At 44.3% G+C, this 23,395-nt stretch overlaps 1 protein-coding gene across 1 annotated transcript in view; it reads right to left on the reverse strand.

The window, feature by feature from the left end:
- The window catches only part of LOC146199413 (uncharacterized), a 45,609-nt gene that overhangs the window by 7,630 nt on the left and 14,584 nt on the right, over window positions 1-23,395 (reverse strand). Inside the window, exons 2-4 of the mRNA XM_084592763.1 lie at window positions 17,782-17,849; window positions 11,435-11,521; window positions 6,532-6,624 (exon numbers count right to left, since the gene is read on the reverse strand). Coding sequence (XP_084448889.1) covers window positions 6,532-6,624; window positions 11,435-11,521; window positions 17,782-17,849 — 248 coding nt within the window. The remainder of the gene's footprint in view (window positions 1-6,531; window positions 6,625-11,434; window positions 11,522-17,781; window positions 17,850-23,395) is intronic.

Raw genomic sequence — 23,395 nt, forward strand, 5'->3', positions numbered from 1 at the left:
CAAGGCCGAAGACATCGGACGCAAAAGTCCTGTGGTGATCAAGTGGTTTCCGGCCCACATGGGCAGTGACGTGTCGGAACGCGGAAACATGAACCACAACGAGACGGCCAACTCGGCCGCGCGAGGACTAACCAACCGCGCGGCTACAAGCACGGCCGACTCGGAGTCTTGGTCGCGGCGCAGTGCCAAGGACAAGATGACCACCTTCAACGAAATAGTGAAATGGTACAGACTGAACAGACAGACTATGCCGCCACCTCACCCGGGGCTTACCCGGAAGGAGGCAGTGTTATACAGACAGTTACAGACGGGGTCCCTGCTCACCCCGGTGCTAGCTAAGCACATGTGTCCGAGTGTGCACGCGAGCGACATGTGTAGACTGTGCGCGAAGGAGAGAGCCACCGCGGCTCACATCCTTTGGGACTGTAGCGTAAATCCACGCGAAGCCAGCGAGAAGACGACGATCCCGCCGCAGCTAGAGGCTGCAACGAGGAGCTGTGATCAAGAGACACAACTCAAGGCCGTCCAGCAGGTCTCGGCAGCTCTAGAGAGGCAGCGACCGAGCGAAACCGAGGAGAGGGGGGGCAGCACCCCCAAGAAGGGGGCGGCGGCCCTCTCGAACCCGCGGAAGTAGCGAGGGACGTAACAAGACCTCAAGGAGCACGACGCACGAGACTGACGTAGTGGCCGCGTCGCGGTAAAAGCTTGTCCTCCCTGCTTGGAGGGAGCCTAACCGATTCTGCAGGCATTTTAAATAAAAGTTGTTCTCTCCCCCCCCCCCCCCCCCCCTTAAATAAAAACTTAAAAAATTCGCGGAATGAAAATGCGATATGTTAAAAGCGCTATGTCATCCACTCTTTAGACGAAAGTTAATCCTTTCGGTCATTTCGCGGTGATATTGCGCACGCATAAAAAGATAAAGCTTATCTCTCGTATTGTCCTGTTATAAATGTTTGCTGAAGAGTTGAACGCGATTGCGTTATCGGGCCCTTCCCGTTGGCATCGTGTAGTCACTATAGGCCCTCTTTTGTTCAGTCTGAAGCCACGATCGAGCCTCCGTGACCTACGTTACAACAAAAAAGAAAAGCCTCCTTGGCCTATGCATAGACAGGGTGCCCGTCTCACATTCCGAAGGTCCTGTGTTCGAATCCCGCCCCTCCAAAAATAACGCATTCGTTCTTTTTCAGCTCAAGTACCCTCCTCTGCTTACAAGAAGCATCCTAAAGAATTCCTTGTCTGTCTGAATATTTTTGACCTGTTCATGAATTTACGTGACAAGCGAATTGAGAGATATCCATTTACTCTCGGTGCGGATGGACGGACGGACAAACGGAGGTGAAAATTTAGCAGTTAAACGCACTCCTTCATTGAACAAAATGTTACAGGCAATCTGAGGATAGCGCATCCATTATTTATGTGCGACTAAATAGTTCATCCAAGCATCAGTCGTTGTTCCCCGATATAGAAGAAATCGTAACATTATATGCCAGCTGAGAACATAATGCACGTGTGCGATCCATCACCCAGTTAAAAGTTGATGACGTTTGCACCAAACGACGTTCTGTCAAGCCACGTCGGGCATGGCATGAGCTCCGCAAGTGTCATTATAAGTATGCGTCATTTCTTTCGTAAAAAAATACCAGTTTTTTTACGAAGATAAGTTTCGTGGCCAAAACTTTACTATCCTTGTGGTATAGCAGAAGAAACCACCTCGGTTTGGTGAAGTATGTACATTTAAAAAGTATTCATGTGTTGAAACATGGCGAGTTTTTCGCTAATTGCATTTAGAAGGAAGGTAAGCCTCGAAAACAGCAATACTGATCCCCATACTTAAGCTAGGAAAAGGTAGATTCTGTGCTGAAAACTCTCGTCTGATTACCCTGACTAGTTGTCTCAGCAAAAGTTTTGAGCGTTTTGCCAATACGCGACTAGTGTAGTACGTTTTGGGAAAGAATAAGAGCATCTATAGGTTTCAATGCGGATTCAGATGTCATCGATCTGCAGTTTATCTGTTCTTGCAGCTCGAAACACGCAAATACGGGAGGCTCATGCAAATAGCCAACATTGCTTTTCCGCATTTTTTTTTTTATCTAGAAAAAGCATATAACACAAACTTGAGATACGGAATTCTTTTGGACTTCGTAAACAGTGGAATCGGTGGCAATATGTTCAAACTGCATTAAAGACTTTCTATCGTTTCGCACATTTAGATTAAGATTGGGAACACTCTTTCCGAGTGTTCATTAAAAAAAATGGCGTTCCCCAAGGCAGCGGTTTGAGTGTTACGCTATTTTCTCTTAATTAAACTCAGTAAAGAGTGTCATTACGCCTAGTGTACACTGCTCGCTATTGGCAGCCTATAGTGAAGTTTGATTTGGCGATCGCCGCGCCGTAACACATATCCTAGTGAGAAGAACAAATACTTTTGAGGGCGTTTTCATGCCACCTGCATGAGCTTACAGGTATCAGATTGCACGCTCTGTCGAAGCTTTGCATGGCGTGTGTCAGATAACTGGGATGCATCGAGAGCGCCCGACCAAGGACGTTATCTGCCACACGCGTATCTATAATGGTGCTGAATATGGTCGGTCGTTTATCGCGAACGCGAAGCGGCTAACAGCAGCATTTTTGAGGCACGCTGCAGGACAATTGCAGCGCCACCTAGGCAGTGCAGGTTCCCTATACGTAGACTGCTTACAAATAAGTTTCGCGTCTTGTAACCTTGCCGTCTGTAAATGACAGATACAGACAACTATCAACCGTCTTACAAAAGGTGCTAACGAAAACAGTATTTACTTTTTCCTTAAAAAACAAAACAAAAACAGTTCAGTTTGTTTTTCACGCAAGCGAGGTCTGCCTCCGCAGTCGTTCCTTAGCATCATTGGGAAACCCATCCTTGGGAAAAAAGAAAAGTTTCTCGGGATGCTCTTCGATATTAAACTAATATTTGGACCACACATTACGTCTCCGTGCACAAAAAGCAATAAATATTCTTCAAATTTTACACCAGAAGGCATGGAGTGCCGGCAAAGATTGCTTATTTCAGCTATACTGCTCGCTAATCCGTTCAAAGCTGAAATTTGGGTGTATCGTCAATAGTTCAGCCCGAAAATCAACTTTAAAAGCTTTAGACCCTGCGTCTTACTCCGGCTTAAGAATTGATTTTGGCGCATACAGAACATCCCCTATTGAGAGCCTGTATATGGAATGCCATGAATAATCTCTCAAATCATAAAGAAGTTTCTTAACACTGACATACGCACAAAATATATTTTCATTGCCTGGTCACCCATGCAAACCTATATTTGAAAACAAACGTATGATCACTCTTTTCCGCAACAAGCCAAACCTTATACCGATTATAGTACTCAGACTAAGCCAGATAGTAGAATCATATGAAATTGATCTTTCACTACAACATACGTTTCCGTATGAAAATGACGCAGCACCATGGATGGAATGTAATTTTGCACTAGCGAAACTAAGAATTTCGTGTCTTCAACAATCATTCGTAGTGAATTCTTGTAAACTGAACATAAATACAGTCATTTCTCAGCTTTTTGCGCAGATGACTCCGGAAAACATAACCGTGTTAGTGCAGCTGCCGTACACAAGGGTTCAAGTGGTATGTCATTACCATTAATTTAAATGGAAGTTTGTACCCGGCCGAGCTGTACGGTGTATTAACGGCGCTAGAAATGATAAGCAATAAAAACAATAAAAACGTCATAATTTGCACGGATTCTACAAGCGCTGACAGCAATTAGTTCAAAACAAAGGGATAAAAACACTCTCTTACTGCATGCCATCCAAAAAATTCGTCGTGCGATACGCGCTTATGTTCTGCACCTTTGCTGGATTTCAAACCATGTCGGTGTTGCAGGAAACGAGCTTAGGAAATGCAGCCGGGAGCGACGCGCTCGAAATGAAAATTTTCTATCAAGAACATAAAAGTACAATTAAACGAGCGTTGACGTCTAAATGGTAGCTAAAATGGGACCACGAACAAGATGATAAATAGCATTTAGTCTAACCAACTTTAAAAGAACGGGAAGGATTGCCATCACGAAAATCGATTTTATGAAGTGATACATTCACGATTACGAATTGGGCGCACACATCTAACTCACAACTACTTGCTTTTAGGAAGACAGCCAACGCAATAGGAGCACTGTAGAGGCCCTCTTTCAGTGGTCCATGTTCTCCTCACGTGTCCATTTTACGAAGTACATCGTCCCATTCATTTAGGAAAATTTTATGAATATCATATACCATTTGATCCTTCACTTTTAATACTGGATGGCACCACTGAACGAGTCGTGCACTATTTACATACCATCGGAATTTTAATGAATATATAAAGTTTTAATCCTTTCATTTCAACCCCGCCGGGGTGGCGCAGTGGTTGCCATGCCCCTTGGCTGACAACCGTGTCTAATGGACTTTCATTACCACAAGTTCGCCCATCAGACCACGATCTGTTACTGATGTATTTGTACCAATTCATGCAATAAAGAAAAAAAAAAAAGCCGGGGTGGCGCAGGGATTACGGCGCTCGACTACTGTTCCCAAAGATGCGGGATCAAATCCCGGCCTCGGCGGCAGCTTTTCGATGGAGGCGAAAAGCAAGGCGCCCGTGTGCTGTGCGATGTCAGTGCACGTTAAAGAACCCCAGGTGGTCGAAATTTCCGGAGTCCTCCACTACGGCGTCTCTTATAGCCTGAGTCGCTTTGGGACGTTAAACCCCACAAACCAAACCAAACCTTTCAGTTCAGGATGACTATAGTTGCAGATAGATCTGGCTCCGAGTGGGATCCCGTCGTAGCCAAGCGCCGTATGAGGAAACTCCTCGCCCTCTTGCTCGTGCCAAAGCCCTGTTACTGGCTTCCATTTAATTCTATTTTATCCTTCGATTCCAGTCGTTTACACTGGATTTTAGTGTCAGTTTTGACACACAGCGAATATCTTTTCCGCGTCATCTCACACGTCAAACATTGTTCTGCGCTCTTTTGCCTTAGCCGCCCTTGCGCCAATAAATTCCGAACTCCCAACCAACTGGAGTTTTTCACCATCTGCGGGGCTTCGAGTCGTTTCGTTGAAATACAACGGCAGATTTAAGGAAAATCGTGTGCCTGTCAGAACAACTGATAATTTTTACCAGGATCTGAAAGGGAAAAGATTTCCTTCGTTAAGCCTCAAAACAAGTCACTGCAACGAGGTTCCTAAGCAAAGAGTAGCGTATCAAACAAGCAACCTATTGTTTTGGGAGTTAAGTACAGACTTTAGATTAGGTCGAAACTTGTTTCCAATCTCTCGTTTTCTAGAGGTGCGGCGCCTTCTAGAGGTGGAGAAAATGCATTTGCTACTGGTTCAAAATAAACCCATATGGGAGACGGAGGAGTAATATATAAGTGCGTGCTTGACAACTGCGATGCGGCTCACTAACAAGAACCCCGCAAGCGCAGTTGGAGCTAGCGGTTCGCTTCCATGGAGCTGGAGGAAGAGAGGTGCGTGCGCAAATCGGCCGTGTGAAAGTAAGCTTCAAAACTTCGGGCTTAGAAATGTGGTCAGCTTCAAGTTACCTTCAGCGCTACTCCATTATAGGCTTTACCTGACAGAACGGCTGCTTGATGCCCCCCGATGTGGCATTCCAAGGGACGCTGTCCCTGATCCCGCGCGCCGCAAGCGCACGCAAGTGAAATGGGAGAGCTTACTGCAGTGTTAGCAAAAAAACTGTCGAGGGAAGGGTCATATCTTTCATGTTTCTCCGCGCCTTTTATAGCTCAGGTCTTCTGGTAGACACAAGGGTCAATCTGAAAGCAAGCACGAGCGCAAAATTATAGCCACAGCTTGCTTACGTCATTTGAGGAAACCGAGCTCGTTTGGTGGCTGCTGAAGGGATATTTTTTGCGCATGCATGATTGTACGCGCCTGCGTGAGTGCACGCATGCTTCTGCGCGCTATCAAAACCTTCTAGCATCCAATTTTACTTGGAAAAACAGAGCAATTGATCGTGCTTGCGAAACTGATATTTGTTTCATTGTTTCGGCCAGTGACCCGGCTTCGTAAAAAAATGGGCAGAAGCAGTTTCCATGTGGACTACTTATACTTTAAAATATGCATGCCTAACATAGGAATCACTGAGTAGGCCTTTTATGCGCCGCTTTTAAAACAGTTACTTATCAAGGAAAGTAAAAATGTGGCGCAACAGGTGTCAAAAACAATTCAGTAGATGTCCCTTTACGCAGTGTTCTGTAATACGCACAGATCAGCTATGAATTTGTTGAACACAATAAAAACACGGAATTAAAAAAAGGCACCAGAATGAACTATATAGTGTTCGTCTCATGCGCAGAGAGCAAATGATCAACACTGCGATAGTATAGCGCGTCACGAGTCACGACAAACATTAGCCAACTATTACAAATTACCGTTCTGAGAAAATGGAACACTGAAGAGAGAACGCGTCTGACGTACAGGTGAAGTCAGTCTTCGCGCGAACACTGCTGGGACCAGAAAATGACGTCCCACCTGGAGCATTTTGTCGACGTCTCTGGCGTCGTACATGACGTTCTCGTTGATGCGGTCCGAGAAACACTGCATCAGGAAGTGGTGCTTGTCCTCCTGCGCACGCGGTGCCCCGTGAAGTATTACGTATATTGGGTGTTTGGTATCATCGCAATTAACGTCCCTAGCAAAAAAACTGTATGAGTCACAATAACCTCATACAGGTTCCTCATATAAACTCATACTAAGCTCATACAAGTCTCGTACAATCTCATATGCTTCCAATCTCAATCTCGTACGTTGAATGATATTTGTACGTGATTATATAAAATTTATATGAGTTTAGTATGAGTTTAGTATGAGAAACCTGTATGAGATTATTGTGACTCATAGGGTTTTTTTCGCTAGGGAAGCTACGTTCCTTCCAAGACAGGCCTCTTCCACTAGCCTCCAAATGACCTTGCCTTAATTGCGCCCCCTTTGCAATTACATCCCCGCAAACTTTATGATCTAATCAGCGCACATGACTCTCTGCCGCCTCCTGCACGTTTGCTTTATTGAAATCTGTTCTGTTACCCAAAGGGCTAGGCTATATACTTTTCCCATTATGTTTTGAATTTATTTGATATATAATGCTTCCCATCATGTCCATGGCCATTTATTCTAGATTTCAGCTAGACTGTATAATTAATTTGTATTTGTTCCCTAATCCATATCGCACTGAATGCCGACGGCGAGCTGGCTGCAATCTGCAACCCTATGGCTCGTCATAGCAGCTTCTTGTCACCAGTGGGAAGGTGATATACCGCGAAGGGGTGACATCGCAGAGCTTTCATTTGCCGACGTTGATGTTAAAGCCTATTCCGTCAGACCAAGAGAACAATCCTAAAACTGTTGTCACTGTTAAAGAAAGGGCAACTATATATGATACAATATAGTGAATATAAAGCAGTATCATGACGTGTCGTACAATGGAATTTTGGTGAATCAATCAAAGTGAATAGAATTTGTAACGATGTGTGAACTTAATACACCTGCCGCTTCAGGCAAGCTATTCGGAGGCGTCCCCAATTGCTTATCGATTACGAACCGCATGTAAGCTTTGTGGGTAAAGTGACAGACCTCGTCTATAACTGTGCTTCCAGGTCAGAGGCCGGGACAAGGTCCAATTATTCTGTCAAGAAAATTTAAGAAGGATGTGTGGCTTCATGTTTTTATACTACATGGTATCTCTGTTTACCAATGTGAATACTATGCTAATGAAATCAGTTCATCCATGGTAACCGTCTTATGTAACGAGGATATTGGTGTTTTAATCAGACTGACGATTGACAGCAAGGATGCTGGAACCTCAATAAACAGCAAACTTATTTTTGAACACTTTAGGATGATTGTGTGGGCCTGCTGAGCGTGGGCGGATCGTTACTGTGATGCCTCGAACTGGCAGTATCTCCAGTTCATCAGATTGCATCCTCGCTCGAACCTTGGAACCGTTGTGTTTCGGCAGCCCGAATTGTTGGGCGGCTCCAGTTCGTGCGTTCCCTTCGCGCCACGGCAGGCAGCTGGAAGCCCGAATGCGGGGCGCGGCGTGATTTATGCGCAGGAGTGTTAGGTATTCTGGGCCGCTGTGTGGCGCGTGATGCTGAATTGCGCAGCGGACGCGGTTATCAGTAGTTATATCATAATCCAGTGATTCATGACAGTATATTCGAAGTATAGAATATTATAGAGGTATATTCTCATTATCGCAGGCGTGTTTTGAGGGGTGTGCGTTTTTGTTTTTATAATTTTATAAAGGGGAACCCATAAGTCGGTCCTCTCATATCCACTCACTCACGCTCATATTCGTGATTATGTGTGAATGGTTGTGAGTATGAGCGGTTGTGCATGTGAGCTTGAGTGAGTTGACGTGAGTGTGCATGAGTGCGAGTGAGCGGTTTTGAGTGCGAGCGCGAGTAAGGGATGTGTGAATACTGAGTGTGATGGGAATGAGTGTGAATGGATGTGAGTGAGCCACCCTTAATGGTGTTGGGGTGACTTCGACCTCTGCACGTCCGCGTTTTCCAAATCCCCCCCCCCCCCCCCCCCCCCTCCTCTGAACTGTGAGAGTTGCACCACACGTGCAAGTATAGCGAGCAATTAAGACGGGTTATCAGTACATCCATGTTAGTCAATCTGTCTGTTTTGGTCTCTTATGGGCATGAAAAATGACACTCTGACTCGTACAGCTTTCCAGCGATCCGACAAAAAATAAATAGAGAGAAAAACTGTGCGTCGCAGCGTTTCATCTCGTAACTTCGACAAAAATAAGATTATGCCGCCAAAGAAAAGAAAACGAATTTTGTATCATACATAGCGGTCCAATTTCGGAGACTCCCGCTAGCACTAAAGCTAACCAAGTGATTTGCTGGTACGCTTCCGTGCGTTGTTCAGCAGTACTTTGTCGATGAACTTCATGTACGTAAATCACTTGAAAATCTCTGTGGACACCTTGGGCACATGGTTCGCTTCATATGCAATGCGCATCACGACTCCCGGCTGTAATGAGGCTCCATGTCACCAAACACCACGCGCCGTGTCATGTCACCGAACAGGGTACCATGTTTACACGCATTATACTTCTACGCGGTAATCCACCATAACACCATTTAATCTCATCTTCCTTTCCCAAACGCACAGCAGTATAGGCAAGATACAGCTCGGATCGACCTCATTGCCGTTCTCTGTAAATAAGCCTCTCTCTGTCTGTGAGCGGTTCTTTTCCAGTTTCTGAGGTCGACGGCATCCAGAAAACGCTCGCAAACACTTTCTGAAGCTTGTTTGCGAATCTGGTACAACGTAACACTGCAGCTGAAGTGCGCGAGGCTTGCCACATATATCAGGCACGCGCAGCGCGAATAAACACAAACGAAATAAAATTTCAAAAAATCTGGTCAAGGCAGGTAAGGCGAAACAGCGACATGCCCCCGCCATTGAAGCAAATGTATACGGTGCATTGCGCTGACGCAGCTACAGGTGTTTCCACAGCTGCCACGCTTTCCTTACCGAGCGTTCGTGGGCGTTTTACATCGTGCAAGCGCTCATCGTGTCTGCTATACCTCTCCCTGCCACCCCCTACTTTTCTTCACCCATGCTTTGTGTTGTCTCGTAAATCCTTCGGACGAAGGCACTTCGTCTCACTACGCAGCCTTTGTGTTTTCGTTTCAGACTGGGGCGCATTAAATATACGGAAAGAGGAGTGTAACTGCGCGCTCTCTGGACACAGCGACAGTTGTGCGCTTACTTTCCTCGGCGTCCATTGTTTCTTTCTGCCGCTTGGCCCCTGAAGTCACCGCCACGAGTGGCGTGCTGTACATTTTGCTGAGCGATACCCTGCCATGTCTTTATGGTTCCACGCATTTCAGCAGGGAAAATCATGCTGATGCTTGCACTTCGCGACCCGTCGTCTGTGGGCTGTAGGCGTTTCGAAATTTAGGAGAAATAATTTCGGGCAGTAATAATTCATCAGAAATAAGGCTGCAATTGCTCCGCGGTTTATTTTTCGTGGCGATGGGGAGGGTACCTTCACAGTGAATAAATTAGCCTTGAGAAGCTGCTAAAGTTGGAGGTTATACGCTAGCGAAATGTTCGCCAGCTCGCAGCTCGCACGTCCTTACCGGGGAATTATGTTGACGTCAGAACGTATGGCGACGTCTCGCTGACACATCTCGCGGACTCATTTCGCAGAAGCGAGATTTTCACCATGAGCCAAGAAAGGCTTGAGTGGCTCAATAGACCACGACCACGGCTTCCTTGTGGCACCTTGCCTATAGTTATAATGCTCTCAAATGAAACATAAGTCCTCGGTGTCCAGTTGCTCCTTAACGTAAGCATATGGGTAGCAAGAAGCGAACTGTTCTCAGATTTTTTTTCAGCGAATAAAGGCATATTTCACCCGAGTCAAAATTGGCAGATTGTATCGCAAGGAATATAGTTATTCAAACAGTAAACGAGTCAATGCACGCTGGTCCTACTCGACGATTCAATTGAGACGAACCTCACACTAAAGTCAACCGCCAGTCAATGACTAATATCGCTAGCTTCGATACCTTAGTCATAGTATACCACAGATGCTGATTTGTGGATCACAATTGGATGAGGTGATTTGCTTGGGTGTGATCCTATTTGAACAACATGTATTACTTGAAAATGTTTTTCCGTCGAAAAAAAAAATTACGCGCAACACGGTTTTGCTATGTAAGATTTCTCGCATGAGAGAAGCGACCCCACTCCCCTCTGTATAAATTCGCTCTCGACCTATCTCTCAAACTCAATTGCTATGCAAAGTATAGGCAGAAAAGTATAGCGCCGCATCGCTCGCTCGACCGCCGTCGCAGTCAGCGGTACGTCACCAGCACTTTTTTGACGGGATGTATGCACGCTCCATTTTTCAAGCGGCGAAAAGGCACGTAATCCCCCAGACCACTTGCACCCATACAATCGACCGTAAATACACCTACAGCCTTTACGGGGTATGTCGTGTTGCAACGACGTGCACCAGGGCTTGTGGCTTCGATTCATCCACGCGTACCACACATAGCGTGTACTGTTGGGCCATATATATGTCCCAAACAACATTACCAGAGTAGCCCATAACCAAGGGATAAAGTCATTACGCGGCGGACTTTCCCTCGTTTTGTGTCTATGACACTTGTTCCTCGCTTGGCCTAGCTTGCCGACGCATTTTCATATACTACACGCTTGTCAGCTGTATTTGCCATAGTTTATCACAGTGCGACAGCGGATTTCCCGTTGCAGTGTAGCTACAGCAGACAAAAATAAAAAAATAAAAAAAAAAGAACAGTAACGGCGTTTTCACCCGCTTAATGCAGGAAATCTGCCCCAGCTGTGCTCTGTAATTGTTAGTTATATCGCTCGTATGTCATACCTCTTTGTCGCCGCAGAAAAATCCGAACGCTTCTTCCCAGGTCTGCGTGTTCACGCCGCTGAAGCAGTAGTTGGCGTCAGTCTCCAGCTGGCAGGGAAGGGGGAACAGAGAGAGGAGAGAGGGGTTAGTAAAGCAATTTTTCTAGAAGCGTCCGTGGCCCACTAAGGTATCGGGGGATGCACAGAAGTGTGTTGTCAATTTACGCAGCATAGGCGTTAAATGGTAACAGCTTCGAAATATGAGAAGGAAACGCGCCCAGAGAAGCTAACTTTCAATCATTCCGCCCTATTATTTAGCCTTTGGTGCGAAAATATCGTTTGTCGCTATGCGCTCTATTTCCGACGAATACTTCTGTTCTGAATTTTTAAATTTATCGTGCTACATGAATGGAGCTACAATGTACTAGGAGTAGGCAACAATAAGAGACTATTTAGCAATAGGTTGCAAGGAAAAGCTTCTTCGTCATTTGTAGCACTAGATATATAGTCACCAGTCTATATTTAGCAGATATTGGCCTGAAACAATTTTTTCCGATACTTGGTTCTTTCCTACCACTAGCTGCCAAAGCGGAACATAATCAAAAGAATCAACTAGAAAAAAAAAACGGCTCTCCGTCCTGTTTTGTTTCGGAAAGCTAAAAGAGGAATTGATGGAGCATTTGATGGAGCACAAGAACGGAAATCTGAGCTAGTTGGTTGATGGAGCACCAGACGGAAAAGAATAGCAGATCTGGCAGCTGTGTTTTGTGTTCTAGAGCATGAAACGTATCAATATTCTTCTTTTGATATTACTAGGGGCATTATAACCTTTAAGTCGACCTATAAAGAAGCCTGCATGCGGCGATGGCTTAGGTGATGTCGTGCTCAGCTGCAGAGTGTGTCGTAACAATATTCGGCCATATTAGGTTGAAGGCGAAGTGCAAAAAGAAAAAAAAAAAGAAAGATCACTGACGATGTTTACGATTCATGCGACGAGATATGTGTTAACAATGTACTTATGGTATGTGGAAAACGTTATACGACGACTGAGACTGTAAATGCGATTATGAAATGACTTTGTTTGCCAACTGGCCCTAAACCCCCCTTTTTTTTTTCGCGGCGTTGTTCAGGCGTCTAACCTGCACGAGATGATTACTCTATATTCTTTGTGAGCAAAAGTAACAAAAATCAGTTAAACTAATGGAAACGTTATAGACCCCTTGCATATACAACTGGCTGCACTCGTTAAAGGCCGTATGTATTAGTATTATGTTAAACACATACGAGTAGTTCTGGGATGTAAGAGTAAACTTTAATTTGTCGGTACATATAGAATATCTTTTTTAACGCACAACAATATCTAGCGCTCAAACTTTTCGAACTCCATTTGCCAATAAGCAGCAAACACGTACGACATAAATAAGATCGCGTTAAGCCGTTACCTTAAAGGACCCAGTTGGAAAAAACTACAGAAATTTTTCTGATGTTAGGACACAATTTCTGTGCGGTTTTTGACGGGTACAGACAACAGAAATATACTACAGAAAAATCTGCTGGTTACGACAGAACTACAGGATATTTTTTCGTATTTTTGACAAAGTTCTGTAGTATTTTTCGACTGGGGAGGCTGAAAGAAGCGAACAAAATTATGTCCGCAGTCAAAGATATTTTGACAAATTTGTTTGAACATGCTCTACGTGCTTATTGCATGACAAGTTTACGTTGAAAAAAAATTCGGTGTTGAAACAAAAAAGAATTTTTGTTGTTTCAACAAACTTGCGTTAAACCAAAGGAAATACAGCGCTAAATTTTAGACGAACCACACAGAAAGACGGACGGGACAGGCGCTAACTCCAACTAAGTTTATTGAAAGATTCATGTGCACATATATTAAGCTGAACATTAAGCTGGGGGACAGAAGTGTGTGCTGGCGCTACCTTCCTAGGGCTAAGAAAGATTTCTTGCCATTCGATTCGGCCCAGTCAAAAACTGTAAAGAGGGCTATTGCCGCCCTCTCTATGGAATCTGCACTCCTCAAGTCGTGCTCTCACATGATGAAAGCGAGCTTCCAGGGTGAGGTGAGCAGACTGCGCTAAGCAGGGTTTCCAGACCATGTTTTGGCTAGCGTGACCGAGGCATTGCTACAAAACCTCAAGGGCAAGCCAAATTAAGGGGCAACGTCGAAAACAATCCTTTCGTGGAGCCAAGCTAGTGGTGATACCGTATATACACAAAGTATCCCACAATTTACAACGAGTTGGCAACAAGTACGGAGTCGCCATGGTCTTCTCCGCCCCCTGCAAATTGGCCAAGATGTGCCCCAAGGTTACCAGTAGGGCTCAAACAATATCTGGGTGTGGAAAGAAACACTCGAAGCCCTACGTAAAGTGTGCCACGGGAGTGGTCTACGAGATCCCCCTTACGTGTGGCAAGGTGTACGTCGGTCAGACCGGACGCTGCGTTAACGAGCGTGCCGGCGAGCATAACAGGTCTTTAGGGAACGCATCAGACTCGTTCCAAAACCTACCCGCCCATTGCCGCTCTTGCCTTAATGAAAATAAAAAAATCTGTGAACCACGATTTGGAGAGATTAAAATTCTAACCAGAAGTAAAGACAGATTAGCTCGCGAGCTCGTAGAAGCTTTTTTATCAAAGAGAGGGGGGGTAAGTGTGTCAGCACAACTTCTGTATCTTTACGCGAAAGTGAACACAGATTGTTAAAAAATACGAGATTATGAGAAGGTTTTTACCTTAGGGTGTTTTTTCTGAATGGTTTTTTTTCCTTCTTACTTTAGGGACATGCGCAAGCGTTCACTATCTTCGGGTTATATATGTGCACATGAATCTTTCAATAAACTTAGTTGGAGTTAGCGCCTGTCCCGTCCGTCTTTCTGTGTGGTTCGTCTAAAACTTAGCGCTGTATTTCCTTTGGTTTAACGCAATGTCACACCAACTAGCCCAGCAAGAGATACTGTTCAACAAACTTCTTGCGAAATTGCTCAAGACTTCGTGCGCTATTATGCCGCACGCTGAGATGGGTGGAAGAGAAGAACAGCTTTCTTGCACTTGTGGAATACCGTACTAATCAGCGAGTTAGTTTCTTTCCATTTAATTTTTCCAGGAAATCATCGGGTGCACGTAATGGCATTTTGCTGCCGGGAAAGGAGAGAAAAGGCTGGCTGGCATAGTCGCCGAGAATGACATGATGAGTCTTATCGCTAATCATGGCGTATCGCAAAATAAGGGTGTAATTGATACGTGCAAGTTGAAAAGCAGCGGTCTCAGATTGATTTCTCGAAGGCGCACCTGTAGCTATGGGTTTTTAAAGTATGATATTGAACTTGCCCTACGTTCAAAACGCTAAACTTCAGGTTGCAAGTAAAACTTAAGGAGAAGAAAAGTTAACGCATGAGCTCCTTACTCGACAGAGGCGGTAAAGTTTACGTATATTATTATACAACGCAATGTAATACCACAAACAATATGCGTTTTACATCATGGGGTTGAAATATTTGAAGGTACTTTTTAAAGAACTAATTAACCCGGTTATTATATAGCAGACATGATATTATCTATTATTAGGGAATAGTAGCAAACTGTGGCACCGAAATGAATAATATGACGAGGTCACACGATATATATGTCCACATCGTTGATTTGTGTTTATTGATCTCAATTTGGAGAATGAACGCAGCGGATAGGCTTCGTTCTCTTTCTTGTGATCATGAATCGGGGCTAGTTTTCGAACTCGCGACTATATATTATCAAAACCCTGATCCGCAAGTTTCTAACTCCACTGTGCGTATGCCGCAGCATGATGCGCAGATCTGCTGTACGTGTCGCCTGGGCCCGTATTCCGAGTTTGCGTCGTTATCGATGTGTCGCTATCTCACGTGACCTCGAGTCATCTGATTGGTCGAAACGCCGGATCTGGGTGTTGCCAATACGGAACCGGAAGAGGAGGCCACATCATATTCCGGGGTTTCCACCAATCAGATTACTCGAGGTCGGGGAGATAGCGACACTTTCGATAACGACGCAAACTCTGAATACGGGCCCTGTTGCGTGGTGTTTCGTTGACGGACACCAACACTCCTTTTGGTATGGCTGCCAGCCTTGCATTGCATCGTTTGCACTGCACTGCTGTGACCCTTGCCATCTGACTGAATTGGAAGTCCTTATTGAATGCAGGCTGCAAAGGCCTTCGAGTCCCTGTTCCTTTTATTGAGGGCGTCGTGCATACCTGGTACTATATGCTATCACTCTGCCATATGTCCTTCATTTGTGATTCCTCCTCTACATCACCAATTCATTCACTGCCGGTCAGCAGACTCACACTTATCCTCCTTAACCTCCTCGCCCTTTCCTTTTCTTATTCTTGCCCGACGGTCTGCACGCTCTATTCCGCTTGTTGCGGAAATCTGTCGTCGGTGTTGGAAGCTATGCTAAGTAGTTGTGTGATGGTTGAGACATTCGTTTGACTCTAGTATATTTCAGCTTTAACACTATCACTTGATTAAAATGTCACAACACAGAAAGTAAAACCTTGCTGAGACGACTCGCATGCTTCTGTCGAAGTCTGAATCTAGTTCAGCCTGTAAAGAATTTCGACCAGACACGCGTGTGCGGATCCCTCGCCTGTTTGAACGCGCTAGACACAACGCAAAACGGTTGTACTCCGAATTTCTTGGGAATGTCATGGCGCGTGAACGGACTGAACAAGGTCTATTATTTGTGTCACTCAGCACAGCTGCTTCGACAATTTGTGTACTCGTATGTCGAGCCAGCACATATGTCTTATTCCTGTACGTGGAAAAGTACGGAGGTCCACTATCCGTATACCTATCAGTGCTTATGCCTGGCTAGAGCTTGCAATGAGCAGCGCCTCTATTTTTGATAGTATATCACTGCGCCTGTCTATAGCGGTACAAGTCCTTCTAATAGTTCGGCGGAGGCCCTTACAAAAATGGTCGTCAACGGTCTTTAGAATTTGTATTAGCACCTTATTGACTGTATCAATATTGTACGTACTTTTAATATGTATGGACATGTATAAATACGAAGTTCATACACAGTTACTTTTGTGTATTTAGATCAGTTCATATAAAGTTAGTACATAGCAAGTTGTTAGGTGAATATACTTCTCTGTATATACGCCTGTCAATATACAGCAGGGGCGTAGCCAGGGCTCTGTTTCGAGGTCAAAACACCTTCCGAAAGTTTTTGAACTCCTTTTTTTCGGCCTTTTTTGCAATTTTTTATCGATGCCGTATAACGCCCTCGAAAATTATGTCTGGTTATACCACTCATACACAGCTATTGCAATATATTGAAGCAATTTGGCATGTCAGAAAAAATGTTCAGATCGAAAGTATATAGTCCCAATTAACTGACCGAGTGCATGCTGTTCATTGCAAATCATATTTGAATTACTTTTTTAATTTTTATTATGAGTAACATCTGTTAAAAAAAGAAATGGAAAAAGACGATTGATACGACCAATTTGCAAGAATCATTGATAAAAACGTATAAGTTTATATTTTGAAAAATTGAACTGGTTACAATTTCACTCTTTCTTCATCGCGCATTTCTTCGTCAAGCGTCCGCTCTCGTTGAGGACGCACTGAGTCCTCCCCGGGGCTTGTCGATGTATACGTTCTGGTAAACTTTCTATCACTGAACTGATTTTGAACCTTGCGATTAATGCAGAGGAAGAGCCGCCTGTCAATGTCCGTGCTTTTCATCTCAATGCCCTTCAACGTGAATGATGACATTTGCCACATCGGCCACCTAAGAACCACTTGTTGCTAATAAATTTATGATCCGGTAACATATACGTACTTTTCAATTATAAATTGTAAGTCGTAATGTTCCGAAGCGACATATGGGTGGCGAGGAACGTCGTAATGGAAGGCTCCAGAATAAATTAGACCATCTGTGGTTATTTATCGTGCGCTGACATTGAACACCACAAGGACATATTTTCATTTCACCGCCATCAAAATACATATATATTATGGTGAGGCTACCCAAAAATAATATAAAATAATATACCCCTCCCCGTGCCACTAGTCCATCGAAATACAGCCGTACTGGTCGGGATCCAATCCACGATCCTGGGATCAGCAGCACATAGTCAAAACTACTGAGCCACCGTCTTGAGTCTTCTACGCGTGCTTGTAAGGAAGATACTATATTCGCTGTCAAATTACATCTCCAGGTCTGCCACCACCGTGCTCCTTGTTTTATAGCAAGAACTCAAAATCTCTTTTAGGCAATACCTCATCGCCGTTTTACAAATCGGTGGAGCCACGTAACTATTAAAGAACAGCGTCTTTCATGCCTAAGACTGTAAAACGGCATACGCACCCCGTACTCCATAAGGTACTCCACGCAGGCTAAGTACCAGATTCGCCTTGTCAGGTTCTGGGTTGCTGCTGCAGATGCAAGTGTAGAAAATGGAAAAAAAATTAAATATATATTATTCGTTTGTTTATTTAATTAATTATCAATAAGCCCATAGCGCCAAGGCGTTACAGAGGAGGGGGGCGAGGAGAGCACAATAAGAAACACATAACTTCAACTGCCCAACTTCTTCAACTCTCCAATAAAGACAATATGTCTAAAATCTGCTAGATATGTGAAGTTTTCTAAAAGTACGGCTCGTTTTTTCTTGGTTTGGTTTGGTTTGTGGGGTTTAACGTCCCAAAGCGACTCAGGCTATGAGAGACGCCGTAGTGGAGGACTCCGGTAATTTCGACCGCCTGGGGTTCTTTAACGTGCACTGACATCGCACAGCACACGGGCGCCTTGCTTTTCACCTCCATCGAAAAGCTGCCGCCGAGGCCGGGATTCGATCCCGCGTCCTTGGGAACAGTAGTCGAGCGCCGTAACCACTGCGCCACCACCAATATCTAAGAACTGGGAGCACTGAATAGTGGCGTAATAATCGCTGTAACGGTTTTTCATGATGAACACGGCAGTACCCTGTCCACATGTCAGCGCGTTTGCATCTCCTCGTCCTTGTGTGACATCTCGGACTGAGTTTACAGCTGAAACAGGCACCGTAAGAGAGCAATGCAGTAGTTGTGCGTCCGGAATCAGTTGCGAGCGGATTGAGGTTAACGAAGATCGAAATGCAACGCACAGTGCGAGAGTGGCAGTTAAACACGCGATATATTAGTCAGCGGTGATTGATAATGGCCTAAAGCAGTGTCCAGCGAAATTGATCTGTTCGCACTGCCTATGGTTCGAAACTCACTCGCATCCGCGGAGTATCTTACATTCTTATATTACCCTGGGTCAATCAGGCTTCAGACGTTGCACAATGGCTAAATGATTGAGTGACAGGTACTGGCGCTTCTTTAGTACATGCTAAAATACACGCTGGAAAGCACCAATCGCCACATGATGTGAACCTTCCAGACGTTAATTGGAACCCATTAAGTCCACCCACGGTGACAAGCAACGTTATGCTTGACTTCATGTTCACTTTAAATCTAACACAAACTGTTTGCCAGGCTACTCGTGTGCAGGGTCCTTCAAGCTCTTCTAGATCTTATTTTTTTCTTAAGTGACCTTTTCTGAAGGAAAAAGCTAGTGTGAATATTCTTGATGGTTTATCTAACTATGCTATGGTCTTGTGCATGCTATCGTTTCCAGGACGGCTCTGCCAGCGTGGTTATACAATGTGCCTATATGCCTTTAACAAAACAGACGATCCCGCTATCATGACCTGCCTTGCGCGTGAGTACCATGACTTTCACATCATATGCACTGAAGGCTCCACGGACATCTAGGAAATATGGCTACAGTTGAACTAGCATATTATGCGCTCTATAATGCAGTTATTGAAGTAGCATATTATGCGCTCTATAATGCAGTTAGTCCCTCAAATAAAATACAAACCACCAACGTGACAATCCTTGCGGAATAACACGTGAAGTAATTCATTTAAAAGGCATAACTCAAAGATCCAGCAAATCAAGCCCAATCTCAGACTACTGCCAGAAGGTTAATGCCCTGAACAAAGAGCTGAAAAAAGAAGAAAAGAAAAGCAGATCGGCATTTCTGCAGAACAACAGTTAGCAACTTTATCAAAGAATCGTCGTACCGATATTAGTCACAAAGAAAACCCTTCATATCGTTCGCCTTCTTTTGAAAAGATAAAAAAGGCGGAAGCGTTTAATGTATTTTTCCAATCCGTATTTACACCTGACAATGGTATCACGGTATCACCCATCGTTTTCAGCAAGGAAACAAAGCAACACGGTGTCTGGATTCCCCAGTCGTAACTGAAAAAGTACTGACACTTTGTTTAACCTCTCTGACAAAAATAGCGGCGTTCGACGGAATACCTATAGCCTTCTTTAAATGTTATGCCGAACTATATAAGCAAATGTATAGGCCTTGTGTTCAGTAAGCCTACCCTGGAGCGCTGGCTACGAGTGAAATGAAGCTTAAAAAATAATACCATTTCATAAATCAGCTGATAAGTCTTGCCAATCAAATTACAGGCATATTTCTCTTGATTCTGCTTTCTGTAAAGTATTAGAACGCATTGTACTAAAATCAATTTCAGAGTTCGTTGAGTCGAGCAATATTCTCCATTCCCACCAAATGGCTTCCAGAGCGGCCTGCCTATACCCTGTCTCATCACTTCCTTACAGCATTGTGGAAACGAGAATCCCTGTTCAACAAATCACTAGCGATCGTTAAGCATGCTCCTCCGCGCCGCGTCGTCTGCACATCGCCTGCTCGCGGCGTATGCGAACGTTACTCTAAAGGTATGAATAGATCATGTCTATATGCCAAACCTTGGAAAACATTCCTAAGTTTTTGAATAGCCTTTTGAGTATCTTTAAGCTATTTGTCATATCCGCGCTTTTAGTTCATAATACGCAAACGAAGCCGTGGTGGAAAATTCTAGGCTGCATCGAGGTGTCCTGGAAAATTCAGCCTAATGGCGGTATCTGGTTTTCCGAACTTCAACCATTCCTTCTTCATTTTTTTTTTTTTTTTTTTTTTTACCGAACGGAATTTCTTCTTTAGGCCTGGGAGAGGTGCAATCATAGCCCGAAAAAAAAAAAGACAATTTAACTCTTATGAATTATGCTGTAGGTGAGATCAAACCAAACGAAAGCCGGATGCATTATTTGCTGTTGTCAGATAGGAAGATGACTTGGCACCCGAAAGTGCCGAGTCCGAAGGTCGCACCCCATTATCTGTCATCATCCATCCGACGCCTCCGGAAGGGCAACCTCCCCCTGCCAAGTAAGAGCCGGAGGGGAAGGGGGGGGGGGGGGGGAGGGGGTGTTATGGGGCGAAGGTCCTACCCGGCTCAAGGGCCACGACGCACCACGAAAGCGGTCACGGTCACAGGGTTGATGCCCTTCCTCTCACGAGGAGGTGAGATCGCAGCAATCAGTAGCGTGGTTTTTTGGGCTTGTTGGTACATGATTCCAATACACTATAGCGCAGCAAAAGGCGCAGCGAAATCATTGAAGCCGAAAAGATAAATAGTTCAGGACGCGCGTGTGTAAGCACACCTTCCATTCTCCTCTCAGATAAAGAGCTTGTCTTTCTAAGGAATTGATACTGTTAGCACATCTGATTCATGTTTTTCTGGCGTTTATATATGATGCTTCAGGAGAATAAAATTTGTTGGAAGTTAGCGCTCGTGGTGTTCGTCTCTCGCTCTTGTGTCCTCGTCTTTTGCTGCGCTATAGTGTATTGGTATCGTAGCAATCACACGGTCGGAAAATGCGCCCCCGCAGATGACACGTGGCGGGGCAGAAGCTTCCACTGCCGGATGCACCATTTATGGCAAATGTACAAAAAAAAAAAAAAAAACTAGTAACAACGACGATTTGACTTCGAGGCGGGCCTGCTTCGAAGCCATGTTGAAAACGTGATCGCAGCATGCAAAAGAGTCGCGAAGGGTGAACTCGGGAAATAGTTCATGTAAGCTGAGTTTAGTTTAAGGTCTGATTTGAAATAGTGTTTCGTGAATGCATGCTTTAAAACATGTCATCCCATGTGTTTTACGGCCATTTTATTCTGGCACTGCACTCCGTAGCGCTTACAGTAGCTTTGGTATTGCTGCAAGGAACTTTTGAGATACAGCATGCTTCTACGCAGCTTGTCGAGATTCTAAGCGACTTCGTAAAAGCAATTAATGACCAAACACAAATAGATGCAATATTTAAATACTTTTTAAAGGCCTTTTATCCAGTCTGCAATACTGAATTACTACAGAAAGTAAATCATATATTAAAGGATGTACCAATAGTTGAGCAGATCGCCAGTTACTTAACAGACCGCGTCGCCAGTTCATGCACCTCGGCGACCACATTTCAGACACTGTCCCGGTCCTTCTGGTGTATACCGCAGAACTCTGATCTAGCTCCAGTTCCGTTCCTTCTGTTCATAAATAACATTGCAGATCAGACAGAAGCCAAACTGAGGTCGTTTGCTAATGATTTTCTGCTAGCTGTGCAGAGAAATAAGCCGAGAAGGTCAAATAAGCTTAAGCAATGTATAGGAAAGACAGGTGAATGATGTGCGGAGTGGCACCGTTTCAATGACTACAACGGAAAAATTTTAAAGCTTATTTTTTTCTTTCGGCTATAGCAGCTACTCAAGAATGTGACTGAGAATAAATACTTAGGCGTCATTATCATCTAACCTCCATAGGGTTTACTACTCACGTAGAGCACGTAGAAAATAAAGTGATGCGAAAGCTGACGTTTACGAAACGAGCCCTGCTAGCATTCCACGAAGGAAGCCTAGCTTTTGGCTTACAAAAATATTATACATCCGCTCTTAGATTAAGCAAACGTCGCCTGGTTCCCGTATACGAAAGATCACATGACCACATTTGAGGCTGTCCAGCGAAAAGATGTGCGTTTTATTTATAACAGATATATATAGGCGCGCCGATTCACCGATGCAAATGTCTGAGATCGGGCTTGATAGGCTAACTAGTCGTGCGATGCTCAGACGGCTGAAGTTTTGTATATGCCATTAAATAATAAGTTTAAAGTTGATTCCGGCACATGCATTTCCTTTAGCACTTCCAGAGAAACGCTTCACAAGAATAAACTCCCACTGCAAGGTTATTTCCGCTCAAATATAGCGTTTGTGTTGTCCTTTTCCGCGAGTTGTGCGGGAGTGGAACTCGCTAGACGATGCGGTGATCGCACAGTCAACTATTGAGAAATTCTTAGAAATAGCTGGCAAAAGTGAGTTGTCAGAAATCAAAACGTGATGTACTTCATTCTTTTCCTCCGTTCTAAGGGGCTTTTCCTGTACTTTGCTCTCTCGCGGTCATGCGTAATGTGACAGGGTGAGGCTGATTTATGCGTTTTCTTTTCTTTATATTCTCGGCCAATGCATTGTAATATTGGCCCTATATTTCCCACTGTCCTTGTGCCCTTCGTGTATTCTTGCAACAGTGGTATTTCTTGTCAACTGCTTGTCTCCAGGCAAACAAGAATCCATTCCTGTAAAACCCCGTGAAGCCATAGGCAGTGATCGATCTATAAATAAATAAGTATATATATATTGGTTTGGTTTGTGGGGTTTAACGTCCCAAAGCGACTCAGGCTATGAGAGACGCCGCAGTGGAGGATTCCGGAAATGTCGACCACCTGGGGTTCTTTAACGTGCGCTGACATTATATATATATATATATATATATATATATATATATATATATATATATATATATATATATATATATATTAGTACTGTCGTAAAGTGCATAGGCAGCAGCAGAGAACTTACCCCAACGAAGTTGTCTCATACCGCTAAACCCTCCCCAGAGATAGATAATTGCCAGACAAGAAGTGTTCGTGTGGAATTTTAAATATTACTTTCGTATAAATAACAGGAGCAACGCACTGAACAACGCAAACTTGCAAGAGGTAGCGCTTTTGTTTTTACAAAACATGTATGAAATTGCATCTTTCAGTTATCCTTA

This window comes from Amblyomma maculatum, chromosome 2, assembly GCF_055883805.1.
Source record: "Amblyomma maculatum isolate TAMU_Amacu chromosome 2, ASM5588380v1, whole genome shotgun sequence".
NCBI classification, from domain to species: domain Eukaryota; kingdom Metazoa; phylum Arthropoda; class Arachnida; order Ixodida; family Ixodidae; genus Amblyomma; species Amblyomma maculatum.